This window comes from Calonectris borealis, chromosome 3 (assembly GCF_964195595.1).
Source record: "Calonectris borealis chromosome 3, bCalBor7.hap1.2, whole genome shotgun sequence".
Taxonomy (NCBI): domain Eukaryota; kingdom Metazoa; phylum Chordata; class Aves; order Procellariiformes; family Procellariidae; genus Calonectris; species Calonectris borealis.
The window spans coordinates 23,554,776-23,582,183 of NC_134314.1; the positions used below are offsets into that span (position 1 = coordinate 23,554,776).

The following is a 27,408-nucleotide window of genomic DNA, read 5'->3' on the forward strand; positions in this document are numbered from 1 at the left end:
GCTTCATTTGCACCCACTGTGGTATAAAAACATCTCTTTAAAAAAAAAAAATCTACAGTCTGTGTTTCTTAGGAATAGTCTTGTATAGAGAGCAAATTGTGCTATCAATTTTTATTTTTTCTGTGTAACAGAGCCATCCATCTTGAGGTACTTAAAAAAAAAAAAATTCTTTCTTCTGCATTCTTTTTTCTCCTTGCTTCTCGGCACTCTCAAAAGAGTCTATAGATCAAATTTCAGCAAGATCTACTTCCCAGCAGGAGTTCTGTAGTTACAGGTGGAAGAAGACTCAATTGGGGCATCATACAGCAATATTCAGTAAGTGACGTGGACACAAGAGGATTTTAGACGTTCATGGGCTTTGTCGTCACAGGGTTTTTTGTGGGGTTTTGGGGTTTTTTTTTGTTTGTTTGGTTTTTTTTTAATTTATTTTTTAGGCTTTCAGGCTTTCTCAGAGAAGTTGCTTTGCAGCTTGCCTGCACTAAGCTTTCTCTGTGAGTCACAGTTCCTTGGGAATCAATCTACTCATTTCATCTTTTCTGTTTTCTGTTAAAAAAATGCTCACTGGCTCATTCTTTCTGCACCGTTAAGAATGAAGAATCCTGATGTTGCTGCAGTTATAGTGCACACTCCTTTGTAAAGAGAAGGTATGTCACCTTTACAGTTCTTAAGGTGGTAGAGCTGGAAAACTTGGCCACGTGTGCCTCTTGGGAGCTCCCTGGATAGGTACTGTGCCACCAGGTATGAACGCTGCGCTGCCTCGTAGTTTTGGCGGAGTTTGCATCAGTCCTGTTTCTGTTGCCTTCTGACTATTGTGTAAGTAATGACTTTAGGAAAATAGTTTTGATGAAGTGGAAATGCAGATGTTGATCAGTATTTGTATCCGGGTAGCTGAGAACTCATGCCACAATTAGAGGAAACTATCGAATGAAATTTGATGCGCAGCCATAGCTGAGAGACGTTCTAGTCCTGGAGGCAGAAGGAGTTACCAGACGTAATGAGAAGGGAAACTGAGTCACGGGGAGTAACACTGACTTTCTTCTGTAGTCTTCGGTCAAGTATAAAGGTGCTTTTGTTTTCTTTGCTAAAACTTGCCATGGAATCAGAATTGTAGTCTCACGGATGCCAGGCCATTGTCCTTTATTATAGAGGTATTAGCGCTCTGAGATTGTAAGGTCTGCTGTGGGACACTGCAGACTCCACCTCCTTCCATACCAGCTTTCATGGCTGAAGGCGAGTGCTCTTGGTGGAAAATTTTAAATAATAAAATAGAATAGAATATTTCAGTTGGAAGGGACCTACAACAATCATCTAGTCCAACTGCCTGACCACTTCAAGGCTGACCAAAAGCTAAAGCATGTCATCAAGGGCATGATCCAAATGCCTCTTAAACACTGACAGGCATGGGGCATCGACGACCCCTTTAGGAAGCCTGTTCCAGTGTTTGACCACCCTCTCGGTAAAGAAATGCTTCCTAATGTCCAGTCTAAACCTCCCCTGGCACAGCTTTGAACCATTCCCATGTGTCCTGTCACTGGATCCCAGGGAGAAGAGATCAGCACCTCCCTCTCCACTTCCCCTCCTCAGGAAGCTGTAGAGAGCAATGAGATCGCCCCTCGGCCTCCTTTTCTCCAAACTAGACAAGCCCAAAGTCCTTAGCTGCTCCTCATGGGGCATGCCTTCCAGCCCTCTGGGAGTAAGTGCTGGGCGCTGTCCTGGGGGATCATTTCACACTCGGCCGATTCTGGTTACTGGTGCAAGTGCCATTCAAGATCTGACTGCTTCCACTGCGTGGAACTTCTCTGCGTGAGAAACATGGCCCAGGAACATCTGATTTTGATACGGTATATTAATTACATTTTCCTTTTCTTAAACATCAATTTAAAATTTAAGATCATTTCACACTTGGTGAGGCCTAAATATATTGCAATATATTAAGGGATCTGATTTTTTTTCTTTCAAAATACATGCATTTAACATGGTTGTTGCTGATTTTTAAAGACAAACTTACAAGGGTACTAGCTACACTGCTGGAATAAAAGCATGCTGCCCTGCTACAGATCAGGTTTTTTAACAGAAGTAGTCTCTTACGTTCTGAATATTTTCTTTCAGATAGACTGATTCAATGACTAACCCATTATAAGCAGACAATTAAACTGGGAACTTGCAAAGTTGGAAAGCTGTCTTTCCTCTTTCAGTCTGTAAATATGAATAAGACCTGCCTGTTCCTCCTAACAGTTTGACGGGAAAGGACCAGGTGAAAACACCAGGAAGCAGACAGGGGAAGCGAGGGCCAGCCTTTTGGCCAGAATGGGTCACCTGCATCTCTGTATGTTGGGTACATATGTAAGGGAAGAGATGGAAAGGAGACAATCTGTAGACCAGCACTGTGGTCCACACTGCCCAATGCTACCTCTTTACCCTCACCTGAAGGAAAGAAGGTGATGAGCACTGAGTCAGGTGAATTGTTGGGCGGCTAGAAGCCAATGGGAGATTCAACCTTTGGGGTAGGTGACTTCAAGAACTGCTTTCTGTGTTGCTATGATTGCTGGGGAGCCTGGAAGGGAGCAGTTTGAGTCATTAACTAGAGGTTATACTGTGTTTGAGAACTCAATTTTATAGGGAAAAAAGACTTCATATTTTGATAACCCCATATTTTGATGTCATGTCCAGTACGTCAGGGCAGTTTTTCAATTATTCAGATTCATAATTTTATAATGCAATACACATGAATATAATAGCTCATGTGTTTCATGTTTAATAGGTTATTTTTTTCCAATTGGAATTTTTAAATACCTTTGGAATGAAATTTCGTTATTCTGTGTCTTAAAAGGACATAGTTGTTCAGTTTCTTAAATAATTTTATGTGAAACTAAACAACATACACTCAGTAGTCATGATGTTGCATCTGAACACATACAGTGTTCAGTATGGGGCCCAGTACAAGTGAGGGACTGGCAAACTGGAGCGAGTCCAGTGAAGGCCACTGCCATGACTGGGGGTGGGAACAGGTCAGGAGAGGCCGAGGGAACTGGGTTTGTGTCGTTTTGAGAAGAAAGGACTGAGGGGGATTGAATTGCAGGCCTCTATTCCCTAAGGTGGGGTTGGAAAGAAGACGGAGCCAGGCTTTTTTCAGAGGTGCATAGCAGGAGCATGAGAGGCAATGGCCGCAAGCTACTGCAAGGGTAATTCCAGTTGGGCGTAAGGGAGAAACTCTTCCTGGTGTGGCTGGTTAAGTGCTGGAGCAGGCTGCCCAGGGAAGTGGTGAAACCTCCACCTTTGGGAGGTTTCAGAACTTGGGTGGAAAAGGCCCTGAGCAACCTGAGCTAATTTTGAAGAGTCCTGTCCTGAGTGTATAAGAGAACATTCAGAGGTCCCTTTCAGCTTAATTTGAGCTGTGATTTCTATGATTATTGTTGGAATGCACCTGTATAGCTGTGTGGTGTGTAACTGTTAGCAGCAGCATCAATGGGGAAACCACTTGAGCTACAAACACAAACTGTGCCGTATGCTGTAGCTGAATTAAATCATCTGGCTTAATCTTGATTTAAACATCTTCAACTTGTGTTGGTTCCCCTGACTTTCAATAGAAGAGTGAAAAACTCTCTTTGAAATATGGTGCTGTTAGAGATTGTTCCATGAACGTGCCGTCTGCTACATAAAATGGCAGTTATTTTATTTTTATGGAGGGTATTACTGGAATGTACAATACACAAGCTCTCTTTGCTGCTGCAATGTTTTTCTCAGCATTTAAAAAGTAGGGAAAAATCTGTGGAAATCAAGATGAATTAATGCAATGTATAAGTCAACCCCTAAGGCATTCTTAAGTGAGAAAGTGTATCTTTCTTCTTGTGAATAACTGCACTGTTCAGATGGGAGCAAGCAGGTCAGTGGCTAGGACTCTTAACACTGGGTCTGTGTCCTTCTTTGACACAATTCTTGTGTAATTCGAAGCATGTCGCTGTGAGCTAGATCAAAACAGAAAACAAGCTGAAAACTTCTATAGCTCAGCTCTGTGTGTTAATTGTTAGTATTTGCTTGTGAGGAAGAAACTGATTTTTAAAATCGTCATTGAAGTTAACTTCCACAGGTGTTTAAATAAAAAAATATTCTGAAGGCCTTTTAGCTGCTCTTTTAAAGGTGTATTTGGAAGAGGTGCTGAGACTAACTTTCAGAGGTTTGCCGGTTATTGCATGTTTCACACTTGAAAATCTGTGTTCCAGTGATGATTCAACTTTACAAGAATAAAGAAAAATAGCCTTTTCTTCAAACCATAATTTTCCCTCATTTTGGCTGACAATTTTGGTGTGGCAAGATGCATTCCAGACATTTATAAACAGGAACACGCCTTTGAGCTCTGCAAATATAAATTGTAGAGAGAGGCTTTAGAAGGGAGACTATATAGTGAAAGCACGTAATGGAATATTTTGTGTGTTGTAGACAGATGTTGTATATGTGTATGAATCTTTTTCTGACAAAAACAAGGCTCTGAAGCTGCTTGTTTTTGTCTAGGACTTGATTAAGAATTACCAAAGCTTAAGATGATTTAAAAGGGAATTTTATATGCTTAGAAAATGCAAGTTGTTATGAATTGTCTCATCATATGAGGATCTTGCACTACCAGAGTTGTTACCCTTCCTGGCATGTCTGTCCTGATGATTTGCCCTTGCATACCTGATGTCAGGGAGGTAAATTGCCTGGTACCTCCTAAGGTTGGATCCTTTTTTTGAGGCACTCCCATTCACTGCTACCTCTTCTGAAAGTGGCAATCCATTTGACCTCTGTATCCCGATTCATTTAGTTTATTATTTCGCCACTGTACCTTGAATTTCACTATTTCCTTCGACTTACTCTTTTCATACTTCGCCTATGGAGACTTTCCAAGGGCTTGAGCTGTTTTGCGTGCTGTTGCAAGCAGAAACAGTAGCTTCTTAAGATTAACATCTATAGGCTACTCAAGAGTAGGACGGAAAATTTAACATTGGCTCTTCCGCTGTCTTGTGTGGCTTTTGGAAACTAACTTTTCCTCCTCAGCCTTGTTCTGAAATCTTTCTTTTTGATATGCTGTCTCTTGAGTTAGAGTGAAAATGGGTTTGGGGCAGAGTGTGTGCATTGCTCAGCAAACCAAGTCCAGTTTGTCCTTCCAGATGATACTGGAATGTCGCTATTAAGTAATGTTATGAGGAAGGAAGGAAAATTTCTTTTATAGGTTCTGGGCTTTGCTCTCTCCCAGTGTTTATTCAGGACCAAAGTATGGGAATGCTTTGTAGATTTTTTCTTTTCCTTAAAACATGAGAAAAGGAAGTTTTAGAAGAGAAGAGGAAAGAGGAGGTGCTCAGGAGACACTGGTACTTCACTCTCTTCAGGAGAGGTGGAAGTAAAGGGACTCAAGTGGAGTTTTTAAGATTGCCAAAAAAAAGAACAGAAAAGAAGAAGCTGTGTATAAAGTGTATAGTTAAAACTTGTGATTTCTGATTGCCAAATGGAGAAAAACAGCATCAAAATAGATGAGCTTCCTAGAATTTTTCTCCCCCTCCCCTTCATGAAGGTTTTGAAACAGAATATATACTCCAAACAGGCATTGAAATAACATGTTTTAGTAATCTGCTTGTGATTGTCACAGTGGGAGCTGCAGAGTACCAAATAGTTTGAAAACTTCATCTTTCTTCAGCTGGCTTATTGAGATCATTACAAGAATTGGCTCCAATACCGAGGGCTGTGTACAGAAAAATTTGGACTAGATGTATTTTGAAGCAAGAAGCCAGGCACATTTCCTCTCTTCCATAATGGTATTAGCTAATATGTATACGCTTGGCCAAATTGAAAAGGAGTGTCTCAATATTTGGAAATTATGTTCATCTACAAAACATGTTCCCTTCATTTTTGCAGGGTTTTTCAGTCTGCTAAAGGCACAGTGGATACACTAGAATGGACACAGAGGAATTCCCTCCCCCACCACCAGAAGGTAATTGAAATAGTTTGGGTTTTAAAGTAAATTTTGTTGTAACAATTTGATTACATTTCCAAAAGTGTTTTTATCCCCCCCAACATTCCCTTTCCCCATACCACCTTAAGACTTGGTCCCAGTGGTATTTTGCTGAAACATGAGCTCCTGTCATCTACCCTGTCTTGTTCTTGGACCTTGCTTGCTGGCGTTGCAAGAGCATGACAGGAAGAAACCTGGGGAGCGATTGGTCCTTACAGTCCAAATCTGCAAATAGGTGTTTTCTAAGGCAACTTTATGTGGACTGTATCATCACACCTTCATCATGTGCTTTGACAGCCTCAAGTGTTCATGCACAGGGTACCCTGTAGAGAAAAAACAAGTGAAGCCTGTGGGATGGGCAGGATATTTGGACCAGTGTCTCAAATGCCTGGGCAGATTTGGAATCTGAATTGAGAGGACAGAGAGGGGTGAGTTGTTTTCTGTTAGGGCATGTGCTGCTTCCACCAAGCATACTTAATCTGGGCAATGTCTGCTGAGGGCTGTAGCTGAAGGACCTTCTTCTGATGCTGTAGTTCTCTAGCCAGCACGTGTTCCCATGGGAAGCAGAGGGGAAGCATGCACAGCTGAACCTCTGTGTGGTCAGACCGCAGAGATTTGTGGAAGAGTATTATGTATGCTGGACTATGGAGCTGGTTCTGTAAAGTTAGTACTTTGCCTGCTGTATACTGATAGCTGTATGGCCGCTTGTATAGCCCAGGTTTCAGAGGGCATAAAGATAGGCTGTACAAAGACACCGTGTCATTGCCTTCTGCATTGATGTTTTCTGTAAGAGAATATAGCTTTTTTTTTCCTGTTTTCCTGTTTGATTTCCTGTAAATGCACCATTGTGTAGTGGTTGGTATTATGTATTTTAAGTCTTAAAAGGATTTGACTTTTGATAATTAGACGCTGAGAGGTTTCGTAGGAGAAGAATGATACGCTTGTTCTGATCTTCCCAAAGCACAAGTTTATGGAGACATGGGTTGTGGAGACCTGTGGTTAGAATCATAGAATCATAGAATCATTAAGGTTGGAAAAGACTTCTAAGATCATCAAGTCCAACCGTCAACCCAACACCACCATGTCCACTAAACCATGTCCCTAAACGCCTCATCTACACGTCTTTTAAATAATTCCAGGGATGGTGACTCAACCACTTCCCTGGGCAGCCTGTTCCAATGCTTGACCACTCTTTCAGTAAAGAAATCTTTCCTAATGTCCAGTCTAAACCTCTCCTGGCGCAACTTGAGGCCGTTTCCTCTCGTCCTATCGCTAGCTACTTGGGAGAAGAGACCAATACCCACCTCGCTACAACCTCCTTTCAGGTAGTTGTAGAGCGCGATGAGGTCTCCCCTCAGCCTCCTCTTCTCCAGACTAAACAGTCCCAGTTCCCTCAGCCACTCCTCACAAGACTTGTGCTCCAGGCCCTTCACCAGCTTCGTTGCCCTTCTGGTTGAACCCGGTACAGCTGTTTTTATTTTGGTAAAGTTGCTAGTATAGTTTGTATAGATAGTGACTTTCCCATAAATTTTTTATCTGGCCCTCATATAGGATATTATTACTTATGGACTTACACTCTGTTATGTACATTGACATATGTATATATTAATATATGTATATTAATAATATACATTATTGCTTATAGGACATTTTACTTATTGTTCACACAGAACTTATACCTGTATGAAGCCATTTAAGTATGAAAAAGGATTTATCTTAGTTTTGTTCAGCCATAATTCTTTAGGAATTTGGGAATTACCATCCTAGATCAAAACTGCTTTCTCTCTAACTTAGACACTGCCACAGATAGAGGTCTGTTACTAGATACTACCTAGGAAATTGGGAATGTCAAAGAAGCAGAAAGTTGTGAAATCAGCTTTTAATGGGTTGGATTTCTGGCTAGCATTGTTGACATTTTTATTTACGCTCTGAGATACTGCTGAGGTTGTTGTTGGCAAAAATGCTTTTCCTGTCCTTGTCCTAAATTGTGTGGTCAGGACCCTGAATTTAGCTCTGTTTTGTTTAGTGACACTGTGTCTGTTGGACAGTCCATCTCCAAAGCAATGTAGTGCTGTGGGGGAAGAGTCATCCCTAAGGAATCAATATTTCCACTTGAGCAAGGGCTGCTGTTTTTCAAAGACAGCTAATAATTGCAGCAACAGCTCCAACTTCATGCAGTATGTCAGTGTGTGGGATACTCTGACAAAAATTTAGGATGACATCGTTCAGTACGGTTCCAGAATTCAGGTTCTTGCTCTGCAAAGCTCTTTGTGACATGTAGAACTATGTGTATTGTGTCTTTATTTTCAGAACCATCACTCCTTAATAGGCTAGGATTAGACTTATTTAACATAAATTGAGATTCTGCTCTACCTGATCTTGCGTGAATGGATGCTTTCCATGTCATCTCAAAAAGCTTTGTCTGCAACTATTGGAACTTGTATATTTTTTTACTTGACCATTGCTAACTCTCTTTAAAAAAGCATATTAATAAAAGGAATATCAGTGAAGATAAATTTTAATAACTACACTAAAATACACTTTAGTTCACTTTCTAGATAATTCTCATAAGTCATTTTGCAGGTGGAAAATAAGTGAGAATTTTACGGCCCATACAACTGCAAATACACATAACAATTAAAGGAAGGAACATATAGGATTTTTTTGTAATGATTGAGGGTTTTTTTGGCATGCATATACACTGGCCACCCATGGTGTCTGCTCAGAAGAGATGAGCAGCACCTGCCAGTGCCTTCAGACAGTGGGTGCGTGGGTGGGTTACCGTGGCTCATAGTGAGGACGAGGCTCTTGCTTTTTTTTTTTTTTAAAGTTCTTGTGATATCATGGGAATTTTTTCTTTTACGTATTTGTTGTCCTGTCCTGGTTTCGTGGTTAAACCACGACATGTCCTTAAAAATGTAGCTGTAGTGTTGAAAGTCTCGTGGGTTCCTTTCCATTTACAGGTGTATACCTTGCACTATAAATCTCAATTTTATTCTTGTCAAGTAGGTTTTCTATGGTTTTGACAAGTCCACAAATTCATTTGTATCAATCCTCATGTATGCAAAGGGGGAAAATAATGGATAAATATAAAATATTTATAAATATAAAATATATAAATAATGGATAAATCCTTCATCTTTGTCATGGGGATGTTGTGAGAATGTATATGAAAACTATGTGATGAAATTAATATTAAATAATATCTTTTCATTAGCAAAAACTGTCTGAATCTCTACCGTGTTTAAGTTAAGGTACAGTTAAGGTCAATAGTAGAGCTGCTTCTGCCACTTCTCGATAAGGAATTACGATAAAAGAAGGGAAGATAACGTACTTTATCTTTATTTATTTCATTTATTATGCTTATGCAACATATCTGCTCATAGCTGTTTGGACATTCCATTCATGCATGGTTAATTAGGCAGTGACAAGTCTGTGCTAGTGAATTCCCTTACCCCAGAGCAAATTCAAGTACTGAGGAACTTTAGAAAAATGAATGCCTGTATGCTCCCTCCTCCAGACTGCTTTAAAAAGAGATTCTTCTAGCCATGATTAAAAATTCCCTAGTATTTTTCTCTGAATGTATGTGTTAAGCAGCCAGGGAACAGTCGGAAGGGGGTAGATGCAAAGACTTCCTTGGCTAAGAGCATAATCCAAAAAACTGCTTCCGAAATTGACACTTGAGATGATAGTACTAGCTCATGTTCCCTTCTTTAGTGTGTCTGTGCATATGAATTTATGCACAAAGTGCTGATATTTAAGATTTCATACATAAAAAATTTCCATGGCTATTGTGTGAAATAAAATAAAGGATGATTCTTGTTCTCTCTATCAACAAAAAAAAATCCTTTTTCAAAAGCTAAAGGAAAATGGCAAATTTTATTATGGCTGTAAGTTATAATTACGTTTTTAATTGGTTGCTATAATGGAGTGTCCTTAACCAAACCCATTTAGACAAGAAAAGGGTATACTGTGGACTGCAGACTATGCGGCGAGGAATTAAAAAGCTGGTAACTCTGAGAATCAGGAATCACATCATGCTTCTCCTGTAGAGGAGTCATCTTCACGCTGACCAGCTAGGACTGGAGATCGGATGTTTAATGCTAGGATGGTGTTTACGTGTGATGGCCTGTGCTTGTGCTATTACTACTTTATTAGGAGATGTGGTCTCTGGCTGATTTTCATTTCTTTACTTGAAAAACATCTTATGATCTTGCAAAGTGGAAGTCCTTTTCTTTAAGTAAGGACTTAAGAGGTGTTTATCGGGGCCTGTTTCAAAAGGAAAACCAGCTCTGTCTGCTCAGCAGGATGGATACCTGACAAACAACTTCTTGCCCAAGGGAAGCTGCGGGGGGGTGTACTCTCTGTGTCAAATAGGCTGTGGTTTTGCATTTTCATTTCTCAATATGTCTCTCTCTCACTGTTTCTGGTACATGGCACTATACCTCATATGATTTCTCTGTGAAAACTGTTAGAAACCATTGGGTGTATTTCCTCATACTGAGTATACTTGCCAACAATTCATCCCAGTTGTCCTACACCGAGTTGCCTTTTACAACAGTTGTAAGACCTAAAATAAGCTTTAAGCTCTGTTTTATGATTGATCGAGTCTATCAAGGTAGGTTAATATATAGTGATGAGATTTGGAGTATGGCTGCATTGTGATACAGTTCTTGAATTGTAAACAGGTGGTATATTTTGTTTCCTATTTATAGGAAATTAACATGTTATTTATATTAAAATTTTTAAAGTGAAATACTGAAATTTCAGTGTTTGTACAAGGACATTGTGAGAATGAATTTGATAGCATAGTCTTCGTGTTACTGCAAAATACTCCCTTTACCTGAGAGAGAATCACTTGTAACTCTTCATTTGGGAAGCGTGAGGTGCCCTTAAAGACAAGGTGTAGTGGAGAGCTGGATGTTCACTCACCTGTACCACTGTCCCCAGTACCATGGGTAAAGCTAGGTGAGAAACCTTGTTCGCTGAAGTTTGGGATCTAAGATGTTCTTCAGTGGGATGAAATTTGTTTTTTTAAACTAAAAATAGACTGAGGATATCTCCTAGACACTGATCGTAAAAGCATTTCATACACCTTTTTATAAAAATGATCAGTTCAGTAGGGCTGTGAGTGGGATATTTCTTTGTTCCTGATATGGAGAGACATGAGTAAGGAGGCCAAGGACTTAAATCTGGATATCCTGTATATGATCGAGTGCTGTGATTGTGTCTTTCTGTGGTTATTTTTTGTTGTTTGCCTGCCAGCGCCGAACACTAAAATAGTCATAGTTCCTCTGTCCCTGAGAAGGAAGTCTGGCTTGAGTCTGAGAGTAAGAGTGAAGTAGGAACAACTATACTCTCATAAAAGTTCCCTTTGGGATGGCTTTACATAGTCTAACAAAAAAAACTTACAAAAAATTTTGATTAACCCTAGTAGGGAGCTGCTGGATGGCTGCTGTGTTTTGCTGTAGAGACGACTGTATTTCTCTGCTAGGGGAACTGCTTTTTATTCTGTGTGCTATATATATTTCTTTCAGATTTATTTAGTTACCTTTTGTGCTGTTTAGTGGGTGATTTCATAGTTTATTTAGGTTTCAGCTGTTTTAACAAGCTAATTTTGTGACTGAGAAAAGAAGCAGTTAAATTGGGGCTCTTATAATATTGACAAGAAAAGCACTTGTGTGTTTTACGATTTAGTTTATGGAAGTGAAGAACACTGCGGGGACATAAGCTAGTATTTCGGACTACAGTAAAATAAAAAGACGTTACTTACTATGATTAGAGGATTGAAATGAGAACACTGCTTAAATTAAGCTGCAGCTATAAAGGGAGTTGGTCTTGGGCTAAACGGCATTGTTTGTTAGATATCTATTTTCAGCATACAGACAGTTACAAATGATGGTAAAAGGGGAGCCAAGATTTCAGAAGAATGAGAACAGAATATGAATTGTAGTTATGAATGGTCCCTTGTTTTTGAAGCTGGCAGTAGCTTGCTGGTGTCTGACATCCCATCTGTAACAGAACAATTTATTTATTTCTAAAGATCACATTTCTCCCAGTAAATAAAGGAGAATGCATTGTTTAAGGTAAGGATCAATTATTTTGTGTGACAATTCAGACAAGCTGTGTAACAAAGAGTGACAAGAAAATTCCCATTGCAAAAATGCAGCTACAGTATTACATGTCACTCCTAATTATGCGTTTTTTCTTCTAGCCAAGTGTATTTGAGCGTTGGGAGCAACAAGAAATAGAAAGAAAATAAATAGATTAATTAAAAACTTATTTCTGTTTTTAGCATCTACAAAGAAAACACAGTTTATATAGATGTGATTATATCTTATTTTGTTTTGAAGTAATCCAGTAAAATCTTTGCTAGATGTTTATAATGTGTTAAATGATCAAATGTGATTCAGTTATAGATTTCTGAGAGGTTGACTTAATCCTTTTGCTAGTATTTAATGTTTTCTTTCTGAATAATAAGTTATAGTTGTTTTTTTCTATTCACTCAGCTGCTCTGTGAGCTGACTTTGCTGCTGGACTTACCTTGCTAGCTGTGTGCAGGAACAAGGCCCAAAAAAGCAATTGATGATGAGATAAAGGGCTTCCAAGGGATGGCAGCAGAACTTTATCTTTGGTCTGGGGTAACTAGTATTGTTTGCCTAAAAGACAAACAAATTGTAAAGGAATTTGTACTGATTTTTGGGTATTCTTGCAATGAATATTTGTGCAAGCTAAGTTCTGAAATTTTAATTCCAAACAGTGAGCCAACATATGACGAGAGGTGTGAATTATTTTTTTCTTTGCTTCTTTTGCCTTTTTAGCACTTGTATCTAGCGTTAACTGGCCAGGATAAATTGCTGCCACATAACTGAGGGATTTTTTGGTTTTGGGTTTTTTTAATTCCACTTCACTGATCCCAGTAAATATTCACTAACCATGCCTAAAGCTTCTGTAATTATTCTACTCTAGAGTTTACAGAGAGATTAACTTTTTTATACATTGTTGTAATTCTTTTATCTTGTGCATGAGCATGGGTAAAAACTTGTTTGCATCATAAGTTAAATAAAGTGTCTGAATTATTGAATGAAACATTTATTAGGTGCTGCTTGCTTTTGCTGTAGAGAGGAACTGAAACTATGCCTAGCAATCTGAGGAAAACATACTTGATAAACATTTTTGGGGGATAAACTCTCCAATGCCCTCTATAGATTTTCTTTTTTTTTCCTCATTGAACTAATCTTTCCAGGAAATGCGACCTTGTCATAGTTTCATTAAAATGAATACAGGAGGTGATTTAGTCTGTCAAAGAAGGGTTGTTGCAGAAATACACCTCATTGTTGTTGAGCTCAATAACTTTGGTTAGGTGAAAGCAAGATAGTTCCTGAAAAATCTTTTGTTATGCTGGTACAGGTTTCTCCAACGGCTGGAAGAAGGACGTGTGTGCTCCTGTGCCATGGGGATGCCCACACTGATGGACAATTTCCCAGTCTCTGTGTTTCCCAGTTCTGTATGTCGCGGGGAGAGACAAAGGGAAATCCAGGCGCTGACGCAAAATGTTGCCCTGGGAGCAGTGAATTGGTCCAGTGTAATATGTCCAGAGGATCTTAGCAGTCTCTTGTACTGCAAAGGAAGGTGGAAGTAAAATTAAGTTTGGCTGGGATTGCGCTTTCCCACTTGCATATCTGATGGTGACTCACTCATGTTTGCACATGAAGAACGATTGCCAGCCAAATGCCTAAGAACACTCTTCATGTTGGAAGAAATTCCTTCCTGACTTCCATGTGGACTGGCTGAAGCTCCAAATCATGAAGTTTGATTATGTCTTCGGCTAATGTTGGGGCCAAGGCAGGGCTTCTTTTCCCCTCCATGGCTAACGAAAGGAGGTGATGAGAAGGACTCTGAGGCTGATGGACTGAAAGGTCCCAAGGAAACACCATCGTTGCCCAGCTCAAGCCAGTGTCCATTGCGGTGGTAGAATTTCTGGTAGAAGCTGTGTTAAAGGAGTATTGTAAAATAGGATTTCAGAGAGTTCAATTAGTGAGTCTTGATGTAAGAATTACTGTTCCCGTGAGTTTGCTTGAATTCCACAGGTATACTTTTTTTGAGCTATAACAGGACCATAGTATGTTAGGGCAAAGAAGAGCAAGATGCATTAAAACAATAATTAAAACAAATGCTAAGAAAGGGGGTGCTATAAAATTCCCTCTCTGTTAGCTGCTGGGATAATGGATTTGTCAAACTTTGCATATATTAAACTTTGTTTACAAATCAGTCTATCTGTAGAGTGCGCTGTAGGCTGGGTGAAGGGGTAAAAACAGAAATGAGTAGGTGAGAAGCCAACTGAAATCCAAAATAATTCCAGTATTGTCCTGGATTTACAGGACATAACTATTTGTTCTAGTTTATAAATTTTTCTGTAGTAAAAGATGCTGTAAGTTGCCATAAAAGTTGAATTCTAGATTGTTTCCTTGTTCAGAATACATTGAGGAGAAAACAAAAATAACTTCGATTTAACTATTTGTAAGTGTGTGGACAGGTTGCACGCAGTGCTCTGGGAGTGTTAGATGGAGTTATTGTAGGGGAAAAAGGAACCTGTGGTAGTGTGTCCAAAAAGACAAATCGATCCCCGAAGCCGCGTGCATCTCTGAGCCCCACCTGGGCCGGTGCCACGGAAGGAGGCTGAGCGTATGAACGCCTCCGATGCTGATACGAAGTCAGATGCTTTTAGGTGTTCGAAGTGCTGCTTTTGGGAGGGCCAGCAAGTGCTTCAGTTTTGACATTGCTAGATAAAGGGTTGTTCAGCCTGGACCAATGACCCAAAATTTAGGCGTCCCTTTGCCTAAGTCATCTGAAGGATTGGTCTAGGAAGTATGTACAGCGGCTGGCAAGGTAGAGAAAGAAACGTGACCCAAAAATGAAGTCAAATCCCTTGCTGCTTCATATCCAAAATGGATCAGCCTGGTAGAAAGATGTTGCTAGACATGATCCAAGACCTAGGATACTTAAACTTTTGCTCTGGATTGGTTTCAGCTCTTTTTAGTATGATATACAGTTTATGTACCCGAACTGTGTGTTTTCTTTCTGTAGAAGTGGGATCTCACGCTCCCTGTTTTAAGCCTCCAAGGTCTCCTTCTGCCACTTTCTGCTTCATGGGACTCCTAGTTACTCTTAAAGTCCTTTTAGTCCAAGGTATTATCAGATGATACAGTAGTCTCATGTTGCTAATTAGAATTAAGCAGACTGTATTAGAGAAATGCATATTCCTCAAACCATTAAACAGTAATTGCTTCAATGTAAGAAGTAATTATTTGGAAAACTGGATATTAATAGATGATATCTGCTAGAAAAAAAATGTGAAGAAATAAAGAACAAACCACACTGCTCTCACTGGTGGAAATTTCCTTAAAAATAGTTATGTTCTCACAAACATATCAACTACGTGGTCAAAACTACATTTCCTAGAATATTTTCCTTTTCCTTTTTAATTCCCATGACACTTGCATCCTATGGTTAGCCAACATGCTCCATCCCTGCACTGCCAGAGCTGGATACTTCATTTTCCCAATGACTTTGTAGTCCTTCTGCTGATTGATTTCTGTTTTAAACCTCTCTGGTTTTCCCATTCCCTGCGTGGACTGTCCATTTGGCAGCATGTTGTAGGTGAGTTCAGCCGTTCGTATGCACAGTAGCTGAGGCTGGGCTGGGCTATGCAGCCATCATGAGCACCTATCTCTACCTACAGACATGCCAGACAGCAAGGTAGCTTTTGTGTTTTGACTGCTATACCTCGTATTATGTGCCTGGTGGCGATTATACTAATTCAGACTGTTAACCTTGGTACTATTAAGTGTGAAGTGTATTAGTATTCCTTTAATACTGATGGAAAGCTGATTACCTTTAATATGGATAGATGTTTTTCTGGTAGATAGGGATCTATCATGTATTTATGCAGTTTTCCAAATAATGGCTGTACATACTTTCCTTACAGCATCTCCTTTTGAGGACTTCACTTGCTGCACATCAGCAGCATTCCTTGGTCAAATTTTAATGGCAGAATCTACTAATACAGGGCTGAGGTGGAAAAGACCTGCTTGTCCAGGAACCAGGCTCAGTCTACGTTTCTATCCGTGGCACGCAATACCAGTGTCACCAGCATGCCAAGTGTGAAGGCTGTTAAAGTAAATGGTTACGAAATGCTGATTTTACATAGTAGCCTTTCTGATTATACCATAACCAGCACTAAAAAGCATCTTGTGGAATTAAAAAGGAATGCAGGTCTTGCTGGTGTTGCTGCCACTACTCTCTGGGCAGCCTAGTTCATGTCGAATGTTTTTATTTTAGACTTTCATTTTTTTGCAACTTGATTCTTTTAAATTTTAGCTAACTTTAAGCTTAATTTTTAGCATTGTGAGTAGTTTGTAAGGTTCAATATTTTTGATATTTGTAAATCTTTCCTAACATCCACAGATCTGGGCTTTATTTCAAGAAGTAAAATTCCTTAGTATTCAGCATTCTGTTGTTAGCAGTATCTCTCTGATACTTGAGCAGGCAGATTCATTGTTCTTATGACTTCAATTTTGGGTTTGTTTTCTTATCCAGAAGAATAATATCTGTTATGCATGCTTGACAACGTAATTAGTATGTAATGTCTGTATTTATGAAATACTAAAGAGGCATTTTTACTTATTTCTTTGTTGTTTATTTGCAGGGAGAGCCTGTTAATTCATGTGGTTTTGCTTTTGTTTCCATCACTGGAAACACTTTTTGCATGTATGTGTACTGTTTAGTTTTGTTGGGGTTTTTTTTGTAACTGTTTTCCACAGAGACTTGTAATGGTGACATTGTGGTCATGCTTTGGATACATGCATGAGCTGTGTGTAATTAGCAGCATGCCTGTACCGCAGGGACCTGGGTTTCCTGCAGCGCCAGCTCAGCGCAACTGCAAGTGGAAGGGGAATAAAAGTCCTTGGCTCTGATCTGCTTCTCATGGGAAGAAGTGCTCACCCGTGTGTTTTTGCACACACAATTTTGCTTTAGACTTTTCTTTCCCCCAGCAAAATAGATACTTTCCACCTGCGTGACCGTATGAGGAGCTGATTTATGGATGCCAGTGGTGTGCTGGCAAATGTCACGCTGTGACTTAGAAGTGTCGATGAAGGGCAGTGTCTGCAGGAGCACTTGCTCTTAAAGCCAGCCTTCTTTTTATGGGGTCCCTCCTGCGCTACCCAGCCACTCTGCACATCTCACCCCTCTCCCTGTGCAGGTGCCAGTAGAGGTGTCATTTGGGGAATGCAGAAGAGAGATGTGTACCAGAGCAGAAGAATATTTAACTTCAGTTTTCTCTTCTGATACTGAAGAAGTCGTGGTCACAAGTGGGAGACATGAGCAGGTAGAAAATACCGTGTTGCTTTCTAGCTGTAGGAATGCAGTCTAATCAGTACTAAAAAGCTGGGAGAAACTAGAGGCTATCCAGTGCTGACCAAGTCTCTTAAAACCTTTTTGCAAGTTCCTGCCGATATGAATCAACCATCATTTTCCAAAGGTTCACAAGTTGGCCAAATCGGCACAAGCGTTTCCTAGCACAAGGTTCACCTTCCTGACAAACGCCAAGCCTCTACTACGAAATTTCACCTGAAATAAAAAGTAAACAACTCGAGAGCCCAATCAGCATGGTATTTTAGGGCCCAAATGGTTAGTTTTACAAAAGCAAGGGTAACTTTAAAAATTCAGTTATTTCCTGGTATCTGCACACTTTGGTTTCTTATTTCTATCTAGTGCCTTGTACACTTACATAAGGAGCTGGGCAGATTTTAGCTCTTTAGAAGTAAAGGTCTGAAAAGGCAGGCGTATCTCATCTGAGAAATCTCTGGAATGTATCAAGGTTAAATAATAAGCACTCAGATTGCTATGCCTGGCTGTTTGCTTTGATTTGTAACCTTTGTAAGTCATCAAATTTTATAATACCTAAAAATATTCCGAGATACGCAAAACTTTTCAGTAAAAAATATAGAAAAGTTTATTATTTCAGGGTACTCAAGAATTTGTAGAAAGTTGAAGCATTCAGGGAATTCAGTTTGAAGGAAGGTGGGTCTATGCAGTCCCAAATGTCTTATTGCAACCCAAAATACACGAGTAAAAAAGAGAAACGTTTTAAAACTGCACATTGGAATAAGAACAAGCAGCTTCTGCCAGTCTGCTTTAGGTTCAATTGTATTAGTATTTTTTTTTCACTAAATAATAATTAGATATTTTCCATCTGAAGCATTGTACACTTATTTTCTCCACCAATCAGTGTAAGGTGGTGATATGGTAAAAGTGATTAAAAACGTTTATCATTCAGAAAAAAAAAGAAAATTTGGCATTCAGTGAATATACAAGATAAATTACACCCTAGAGGTCCCTCCCCTCCCCCCCCCCCAAAAAAAAAAAAAAAGTTAATGTGTTGGAAGAAAAGTGACTGTTAGAAGGAGAAAGGAAAAATAGTTTCCCCTTCTGAGAACATGCATATTTACCACATCCTGCAGTCTTTAGAAAATTCTTTGTCATGGAATCTTTCAAATATAATAGATGCATTTTCCCTTTTTGTTCCGTAGTTCCCTGCTAACTTCAATTAAAAAAAAAAAAAAAAGGACTACAACTGATTGCAAGGATGACATTCCAAACTATACAGAAGCCTTACTTCCGTTTCTAAAGATATTTTTCATACCTTAAAACATAACATAAAATATTCATCTTTTTTGATGGCAGCATGCCTATTTATGTCCAGGGAGTCCAGGTTTGTTGTTACTGTGCTCCAGACTGCTGAACTGTTCATGCTTGGGGTTCTGTTCTTTCTTCCTTTATCATGGTTTTCCATGGAAGAAACTCAGTTGACTTCTTCAGAATTATCTCTGATTTACACGATTGCAAGGGAGGACAGAGTTTTGGGGAGCTTTTCTTCCTATGTGTTTGCACTGTATTCAAAGTGTACTTGATAGTAAGTGCAGAGCTATTTTGTCTTATTTCTGTATCTCTAAAATAAACTTGAATAAAACTATTAATGAAGCTTCACTAGCTTAATCTCAGCTTTAAAATTAATGTCACTCTTAAACTTGTAACTCTTTAGCTGTATTACATTGAACTGTAAATAGTTTAAGGAAAATGAATGGGAAAGCAGATGGTGCCAAGAATGCTTTGCAATTGGCAGAGCAACCAAAAATTGTTTACATTTGCTTATGCCTCAGCAGGTCTCTGTAAACACAGCCTAAGTTAGCTTGTTTTTGAAGTAAGCTTAAGAAAAAGTCATTTCACCGAATAACATACCACAGAAAAAAGTCATAAATCTGTGTGTTGTGCTAGCAGTTATCGAGAGTATATATTCCTTTTCCTAATCCTAAATTCGCACTTTCACACTTAATTTAACTTGAAGGCAATTTTTCCATTATATCAGATTTATTTCTTTTTCATGCTTTAAAACTCCAAATAGAAATTTTTAGAAACGCAAGAATTTCCCTGAAGCATTTGCAAAGCAAATGCTACAGAATGGTATTGGCAAAAGATGAAAAAGTTTAATCAGTTATTGTATTCTCATTGCTCCGGTTGGCACGCGTAAAGTTAAGGATGTGAGTAGTGGTGAAAGGGCAAATTAGATTTTTAGTAACTAATTTAATTATTTGAAGTAATTCCAGGCAGACTCTGTAAAGCTAAGCAGTCTGTGTTTATTACTTTGGCAAAAAAAAAACACCCAGTGAATTTTAAAATTATGTTTAAAAAAAAAAAAAAAAGTAGTTGTCCTTTATGTGATTTTGGGATGGCGGGGTGTGCCTTTGGAAATCCTCCCTCACCCCCACAGTTTTCCTCTGCAAGCACAATTGCCTGGAAGTACACTTTTCGATTTGATCCTTTTGATTTACAGTTAAAGGGTTGGAAGAACTGGGGCCTTCTTCATCGACATGAGATTTTGCAAGATCTGTGATGTTTTTTTGTAGCCAGATTCAGCCCAAGAGTAAATATGCTGTGTGTCTTCCTAATTTATTGTGGCACTTCCCAAGAGCTTTTGTGTGTGTGTGTTGTTTTGACATAACACAAACAACTGTAGAAAAAGTATGTATTTTCAAAACTGTAGTTATTCAGGATGTCTTTTTTCGTATGACATAATCTGTATTTATTTGCAGTGCTGAGCAGCTCTTCAGTTGAAGCAAAAAGCCTCTCCATCTTCATTTTTGTTATTAAAATACTTTTTCCATCAAATGAAATTGGATGCTGTTGAGATTGAAAGCTTAAAGGAGAATATTTTTAAGTATGAGACTGAAGGGATCAGTAAATTTAAAGGGTTAAAGTTTATATACCTGCAGAATTAAGCAAATGCAGAAGCGATGCAAAGCTGAAACACAGTTTTAAAACTTTTGGAAGTGAAGGATATTTGTCTCCAGACTGCCCTTTCTAAAGGACACGTAATTTGAGAAGGGAATTTCTCTTTTTTTTTGTCTGTTTTGTCATCTTAACTCACTGTCCCATCAGTGATGTGATGTAGGGATCTTTCCAGGCTCTAAGTGCCCAATTACAGGGTTCTGTGCCATGTTTATTTCTGATGGAAAGTAAATGTTTCTGAATAGAAACAGAGCAGCATTAACAGCCATAACAGGAAAAAATGAGGTGACACCTTCAATTTTTTTTACCTGAGTTGAGAAAATCAATTCCTATGTTAGGATTTCTTCTCGCAATCATAAAATATGGGTTGCTTGCTTTTTTGGGGGAAATGGGGAGGCGTGTTGAAGGGGAATTGTGATCGGTTGACCAGCTTTTGCTCCTGGGTCTTGAGTCATTCCTTTTGCTTTTAGTGTCTCAAATTACCTTTTTTTGCCAGTGGCAGGTTTTGTCTGTCTCTGACAAATGGAGAGACTGTGCTGGACTTCAGTGCCTGGGGAATTGCATCAGTGTAAAGTGCTGGAATAGAGAGTTATCAGGCATCTGATACCGAAGTTACTTTATATGCCCTAAGGAAGCATCTGGATCCAGAAGCTCCCTAACCTAGCAGCCACAAAACCTCAGAGGTGCCTGCTGCTCCCACAACGTTTCCCTGCGTGGCTCAGACATTTCTTAAGCGTACATGCTTTTTCTTTTGCTGATGTCTGGATGTGACCTCCAGTGAGCAGGTGGGCTCATGGCTCTCAGCTGAGCCTCGCTCCAGCAACACCCCAGTTTCCTGAGTGGCCTAATCCTGCAGAAATGACCAACTCATTACAGTAACCTCATTTTCCCCCTCCTCCCACCATACGAAGTGCAGAGAGAGCTCCTTTAAGTTATTGGAAGTGGTTGCTGCTGTGTTTCATTTATACAGTACAGCGAGAGGAGTGGCGGGTAGCAGTGCATGTACACAAAAAGTTGTTGTTTTGTGGCTGTTACCTACTTGTGACTGCCATCTACTTATCTCCCTAGCCTGCGTCACTAACCAACATTTCATACACTGGTAATCACAAAAAACACTCTACGTAGTATTTCACAGGTTTGTGTTTTCCAAAGTTGAAGTACAGAGATATACTGAAAATGTAAAAAAAATGAAAAAAAAACAGAAATAAAGCAACACACCACCCACCTTTTCCTTCTTTTCCCCATTACTGTCAAGCAGCAAGCAGTACAAAGTCTAGTCAGGCGGATGCTGAATCGGGAAGAATGCTTTGATTGTCGTGAATCATGTGGAAGAGTTCTGCAGGATTTTTGCATCTTTCAAGAAAAAAAAAGTATTGCTAATGGATACAAGCAAAAATGAAAAGCCTTAATCCAAAGGCTGACTTCTTACCGAAGGATTTTAAAAAAGCATCAAAATTAAACTAAGCGTCCTGCTGCCTCAGCCGTAAACCGTGACAATAAAGGCAGGATAATTCCTTTTCTGTTCCTTACTATTTTTGCAATTAGTTCACTTTTTCTCCTACAGAGAGGCTGCATGAAAGATCTTGTTATTTGTGGCTGTGATAAAATATGCTGGCTCAGCCCGCCTGAAGAAATAGAAGCCTTGGCGGGAATGCTGATTACCATGACAATCTAAGCAGTCTAGAGCTGTGGTTTGTGTGGGTTTTATCATAAAGATACAAAAACATGTCCTGGATGGTAGAAGAGCTGATAGTATCGTCATGACTCAGGAGATCCAATTGTCCTTGCAAGACTTTGTTTTTCATATTGTTACCTGAAAAGGGACGGGGGGAACCCTATCAACTTTGTGTATATTTTTATAACATATTTGTGTATTTACATATTTATGTATTTCAGTCTATATTTTTATGCTTTATAGTTATGTGGGTTTTTTATAACATTTTTAATACGTTGTTGAACACCTGCGTAAAAGTTAGGTATTGATCATGGGTTTGAGGAAGAGCTTGGGAGGAAGGTCAACTCGACCAAAAAATCTCCACAGATGACATTTCTGCTTCAAGGGGATTTCTGATAAGAGTTTCTCCTCCAGAAGGTGGGAGAGCAGCTAAGGCAGGTCGAGGGAAGGAGAGATGGAGCCCTTTTGTTTTGGGGAGCTGCAGTGAAGGCTTCCTGGAACAGGGAGGAGGCTGGCAGGTTTGGCAGCTGCTGCTGCTCTGCCTATCCCTCCTCTGTGCAGTGTCTCTGACAGAAGCTTTGGATTCTGTGAGCAGGCTTCTTGCAATGCGAACGCACAGCAAAACCAGCGGTAGATAAGGCAGTGAGGGGTTTAAATCTTTGTGGGTTCTCAAGACTCCTGCGGGTAAGAAAAATAGCATGGAGGGAAACTGCCCGGCACTTCTTTCTGCTCCCCTCCCCAGCCCCGTGTACAGTGCCAGATCTGTGCTGCAGGTCTTCACAAGCAAAGACAAAAATACCCGCCACGCTCCCACTTCCTAGCTGTATTGTAATTATTTCGGTGTAATTATTTCGGCCATTACTTCTTCAAAGATAAGAACTGAAAAGTCAACCCCCCCCACCTCCACCAAAGTGCAGTGTGTGTGTAATAGGGCTAATAGCATGTTGCATAGGGTCGTTGGTTTAAAACTATCTCAGATTGGAGTAGGAAAACCAATCTGCTGGTCTCTTGTAATGTGTGTGAAGAAAGTTAGCGTCACTGGCTTTTTGACACTGTTGAGAAAGAATAGACTTAGAAGTTTCAGTTAGAAAGGAAAAATGACTTGAAGTTATAAAGTCCCAAAATCCTTGTACAAATAAATTAATCTGTGAACTTTTATTGTTTAAAGAATCGGCTGTTTAAGTGTTTTCCTAAAAATGTTTTGGTTTTGGTTCATTATGACAAAAGCAAGGGTATTTGCATTATCAGTTCTTAATTGCCTTCCAAGTAATTTCATTGTTTACACTAAAGGATTTATTGAAAACTACATGAGGTTATCAACATCTCAAGGAGCTTTTGTTCTGTTCCAGTAACCTAAAAATCTAAGGGTTCATTGCATAAGCTTCATTCATAACGTGGAACATTTACTGGTCCCATGAAATCATTATTAAGAGCAAACAACCAAAAGCATGTCTTTCTGCACAGTTCTAGAGCATGAACCAAAAGCCACAGGTACGAATGATGAAGAGGAGGACGAGGGAGAACAGTTTGACTTTGACAGTGGAGATGAGATACCAGAAGCAGACAGGCAAGCCCTTGTGCCGCCTCCTTCTGATCCTGGAAATAGCATAGAGCGCCAAGAGGCTAATGCCATAGGTAAGTCAGCCCATCAGGCTGTGCCTCCGCTAGGCTAAATACTCAAGACTGATTATAGGGTGCTTTTTCTTGACAGTGCAATAAAAATACTTGTGAAAAGAGGTTTCTGTGGAAATACAATAGAAGTGTTTTGAATATTCCTGCTAGTTACACTCATGGTAGATTTGACAAGGCAAGTGACTGTCACGTGTAATTCCTGTGAGGTTTCCCATCCAAGTGTGACACTCAAGTCAATGGATTGGTCTTAGTCACAGTGCCATGCTACAGGAAAACTTTATGCCCTTGCAGCTCTAATGGCATGTAGATGGCTTGAGATAAGCTGCTTCCACAGCTAAGCTTGGTGGTTGCTGATCTTATATGACGTGCATAGAAATAAATGGAGTCTCAATATATGAATTTTGTTCATAAAAATAAAATTTATTTTATTAAACATTAAAACATTTGTTACAACACATGCAGATGTTCCCAGTGCTGAGGTGCAGTCTGGAAATCACTGGATTCTGTTCAAATGGACAACAGTTGATTTTGCTGACTTTGATCGAATTTCCTTTTGTAAGCGGAGTCATTGTGCTCATGGCAATTAAAGATAGATGACTCTTCAGGTGACTATGGAGTTTGACAACCTGCAACTTAAACACTATCTTTCCCTCAAAATCTGTTGCTCGCTCACCCTTTTGTGAAGTTGTACTTTCAGCTCAAAAACTTTTGGTTGCTTGGGATGCAGTTCTGCAGCTCGCTTCAGAGGGGCCTTTGGTTCTACTGTACCTCAGCTTGTCTCAAGAAATACCAGGAACTTTGTGTAACAAAAAATAATTTATTTTCAAAGAGGAAAACTTAGAAAGTTATTTTCTTTCCCCTTTTCTTAACAGAGCATTTTCAGGACTATTCTTTCAGGAGTGTGCCTCCAATGAACTTTTTCTCTCTTCCTAGCTATTCCTAAAATGTTTCTTGTATTTGTGTTTATAAGATCCAAATTCATCTAGAATCCAGATTTTAACCTTCAGGGTTTAAGGCTGTTCTCAGCCATGTGCTTATGACAAGCAAAAGATGACCCTGGTTGCTTGTCAGAAATCCTCCTATTCAGGATTTAGAATCCAGTTACTGTTTTCCCATAGGCATCCTTGTAACCCAGCTTGTTTTGCTGCTGTTGCATTCCTCATCTGTAGAATGGGGAGGATAGCACTACTGTGTGGGAATTTTTTGAGTCATAGATTGTAAGCAACTTGTGTAGTAAGGATTATATCAGTGTTTAGGATATTTGCAAAGAGCAATATTAAGCAGCTTGAACAGGTCTGAAAAATAAAACTTTATTTTTTTGTTTAATTTTTCAACTAAAGGGGCTGATAATTTAGAAAACAATGAGAAGCTACAAACATCAGAACCTGCTGCGGAAGGCACTCCAGCCAAAGTAAATCCTTACTCAGTCATAAATATTTCACCAATCCAAGACAAGGATCCATCCTCATCACCAGAACCAAGTCCTCAAGACGAATGTGCAAGTCCAAACTTGTCTGGTGGATATTCTGTTCCTGTCCCCTGTGGCTATGCTGTGCCATCTAATTTACCTTTGATACTGCCAGCATACTCCAGTCCTGTCATAATACGCAGTGTTTCTGTAGATGAAGAAGGTACTGTATTTACGCACCTCACTTTATTTGAAGGGGAATCCGTGCTTAACTTCAGGAACCTGTGCTGTGTTTTGTAAATGCTTGTGTAGCACTCAGCCTGGACGTCTGTGAGAGATTTTGTGTCAAAATAGAAAAAGAACTCTATCCTGCAATACGAACGAAAATTTCGTGTCAGACTTGGAAGAAGAATGTCAGTTTATTTAAAAAAACAAACAAACAAACAAACAAACAAACAAACCCAACAAAAGTTCCTACGGGACTTTGCTTGCTGTACTAGGATTGAGATACCTAAGTAAAGATGCATAAGAAAAACCAAATATACTTAGTCAGTTCTTTCTCAACCCTTCTTTAAGTTGGTGATGCTTGACCTTTGTTTTGCTGGCACCGTATTGCAACATATAGTACAAGGAAGGACTCCTGTCTTGTCTTGCCATTAAGAATGATTAATGCTAATTCCCTTTCAGTGTCATGAAATAATTTTCAGAGCCATAGGTTCAAGCCAGATTGTTTCTTCTCATACCTTATCATGCTTTATCTATGTCCTGGCAGAGTTCTTTTCCCTTTTACCTTTTCTATATGCAGTTCTGTTTGTTTGTTTATTTTCCAATCCTTGTGGATTTAGAGTTGCTGTGGGATGTTTTCCTTGATGATTTGATGAATTCTCTTTGTCCTTTAGTACAATTTTAAGACAGAAGAGGAAACTTGAAAGGGAAATAACTATGGATTATTACAGAAACAGGAACAATCCCTCATTTTGTAACTAGAATTGGCAAAGCTGACAGCTTAATGTCAAGAGAGCAAGAGGAACAGAAAGCTCCCCATATCCTGCCTCTTTTTGCTTTCTTGTATTTTGGATATACTATATATACACTATAATTGCTAGGCAGCAATTCTACTGTAAATCCATGTACTGTGATACTTTTTTTTTTGCCGCCTTTGCTGTATCCCACCATTAGGAATATTGGCAAGTAAAAGCAAATGTGATTGTGTGGTTATTACCTGTAGAGGAATATATGTTTGAGAGATTAGAATTAAATGCATCAGACGTCGTAATTTCCTCTTAACAGCTCTTATACCAAATTGCTGTGTCTCTGAATTTTTTGATTTGCAAAAATACATAGCGTGAAGAAACTTCTAAATTTTTTTAGACGTGTTTGTTTAAGAATAAAAATATTGTATACAAGTAGATTATTCATTAGCAATGAACTAGTAAAATCAGTTTCTTATGCTAAAACGTACCATTTGAACCACACTGACATTTTATTCCAAGCATTTTGCTGATTTTTTTTTTTTCTACTTAGCAGGTACACAATCAGCAACTGAAGAATGTCATTGTAATTCTGTAAACTCAGAGGAGCCTCAAAATAGGTGATTGCCAGTTCAGCATGTTTTAATGATCTGTAAAACTTTAATTCCTAAGAAGGCTTACATTTGATAAATCAAATATTTTATTTTTCTTGTGTGATGCTTCCATGTTTGTTTATTCTCATTTTCTTAACTCCGTAAATCTGGTTGTGTACCAAAATCAGCACTGGCTGAGGTCTCGTATGTATAACTGTGCATGACGTTTTTGAAGGAACTAGATTTAATTTTTATAGAGTCATAGCAATGTCAGCTGCAACAGGCTGCTGGAGATCTTGTAGTCTAGCTTGCTGCTTTCAGCAGGACCACTGCCAACACGCCATTAGATCAGCCATGGCCTTGGTAGCTGAGCCTTGAAAGCCTCCAAGGATGGAGATGCTGCAACTTTCCTGGGCAGTCTTCCCTGCTGTACTACCCTTTGGTGATTTCCGCACAACGCCCCCCCCCCCCGCCCCGGGCCAATGTCCAAACCAAATCTTCCAATATGCAGTTTGTTGACCATTCCCCCTTGTGTATCATCTGGCACCGAAAAAAAAACAGCCCCCAAAACCCCAAAACAAACCCAAAACAGAAAGAAAACCCAACTTACCTCTGTAGCGCTCTTTCCGATAGTTGTAGCTACTGTTGCATCACCTCATAGCATCCTTTTCACCAGCCTAAATAAGCACCATGTCTTCCACCTCTTTGCCTATAGGCCATGTGCTTTAGTCCCCGACTTCAGTTTCTCCACATCTCTCTAGAGGTAGCTTCAGTTTCTCCACAACTCTCTAGGAGGG

The 27,408-nt window shown here is 39.4% G+C and overlaps 1 protein-coding gene across 2 annotated transcripts in view; it reads left to right on the forward strand.

The window, feature by feature from the left end:
* Positions 1-27,408, forward strand: part of ARHGEF10 (Rho guanine nucleotide exchange factor 10) — a 117,582-nt gene that overhangs the window by 8,738 nt on the left and 81,436 nt on the right. For both annotated transcript variants that reach the window (XM_075145183.1, XM_075145182.1), the window contains exons 2-5: positions 5,887-5,962; positions 23,472-23,642; positions 24,980-25,270; positions 26,572-26,638. In XM_075145183.1, the coding sequence (XP_075001284.1) occupies positions 5,926-5,962; positions 23,472-23,642; positions 24,980-25,270; positions 26,572-26,638 (566 nt within the window). In that variant the 5' untranslated portion in view covers positions 5,887-5,925. The remainder of the gene's footprint in view (positions 1-5,886; positions 5,963-23,471; positions 23,643-24,979; positions 25,271-26,571; positions 26,639-27,408) is intronic.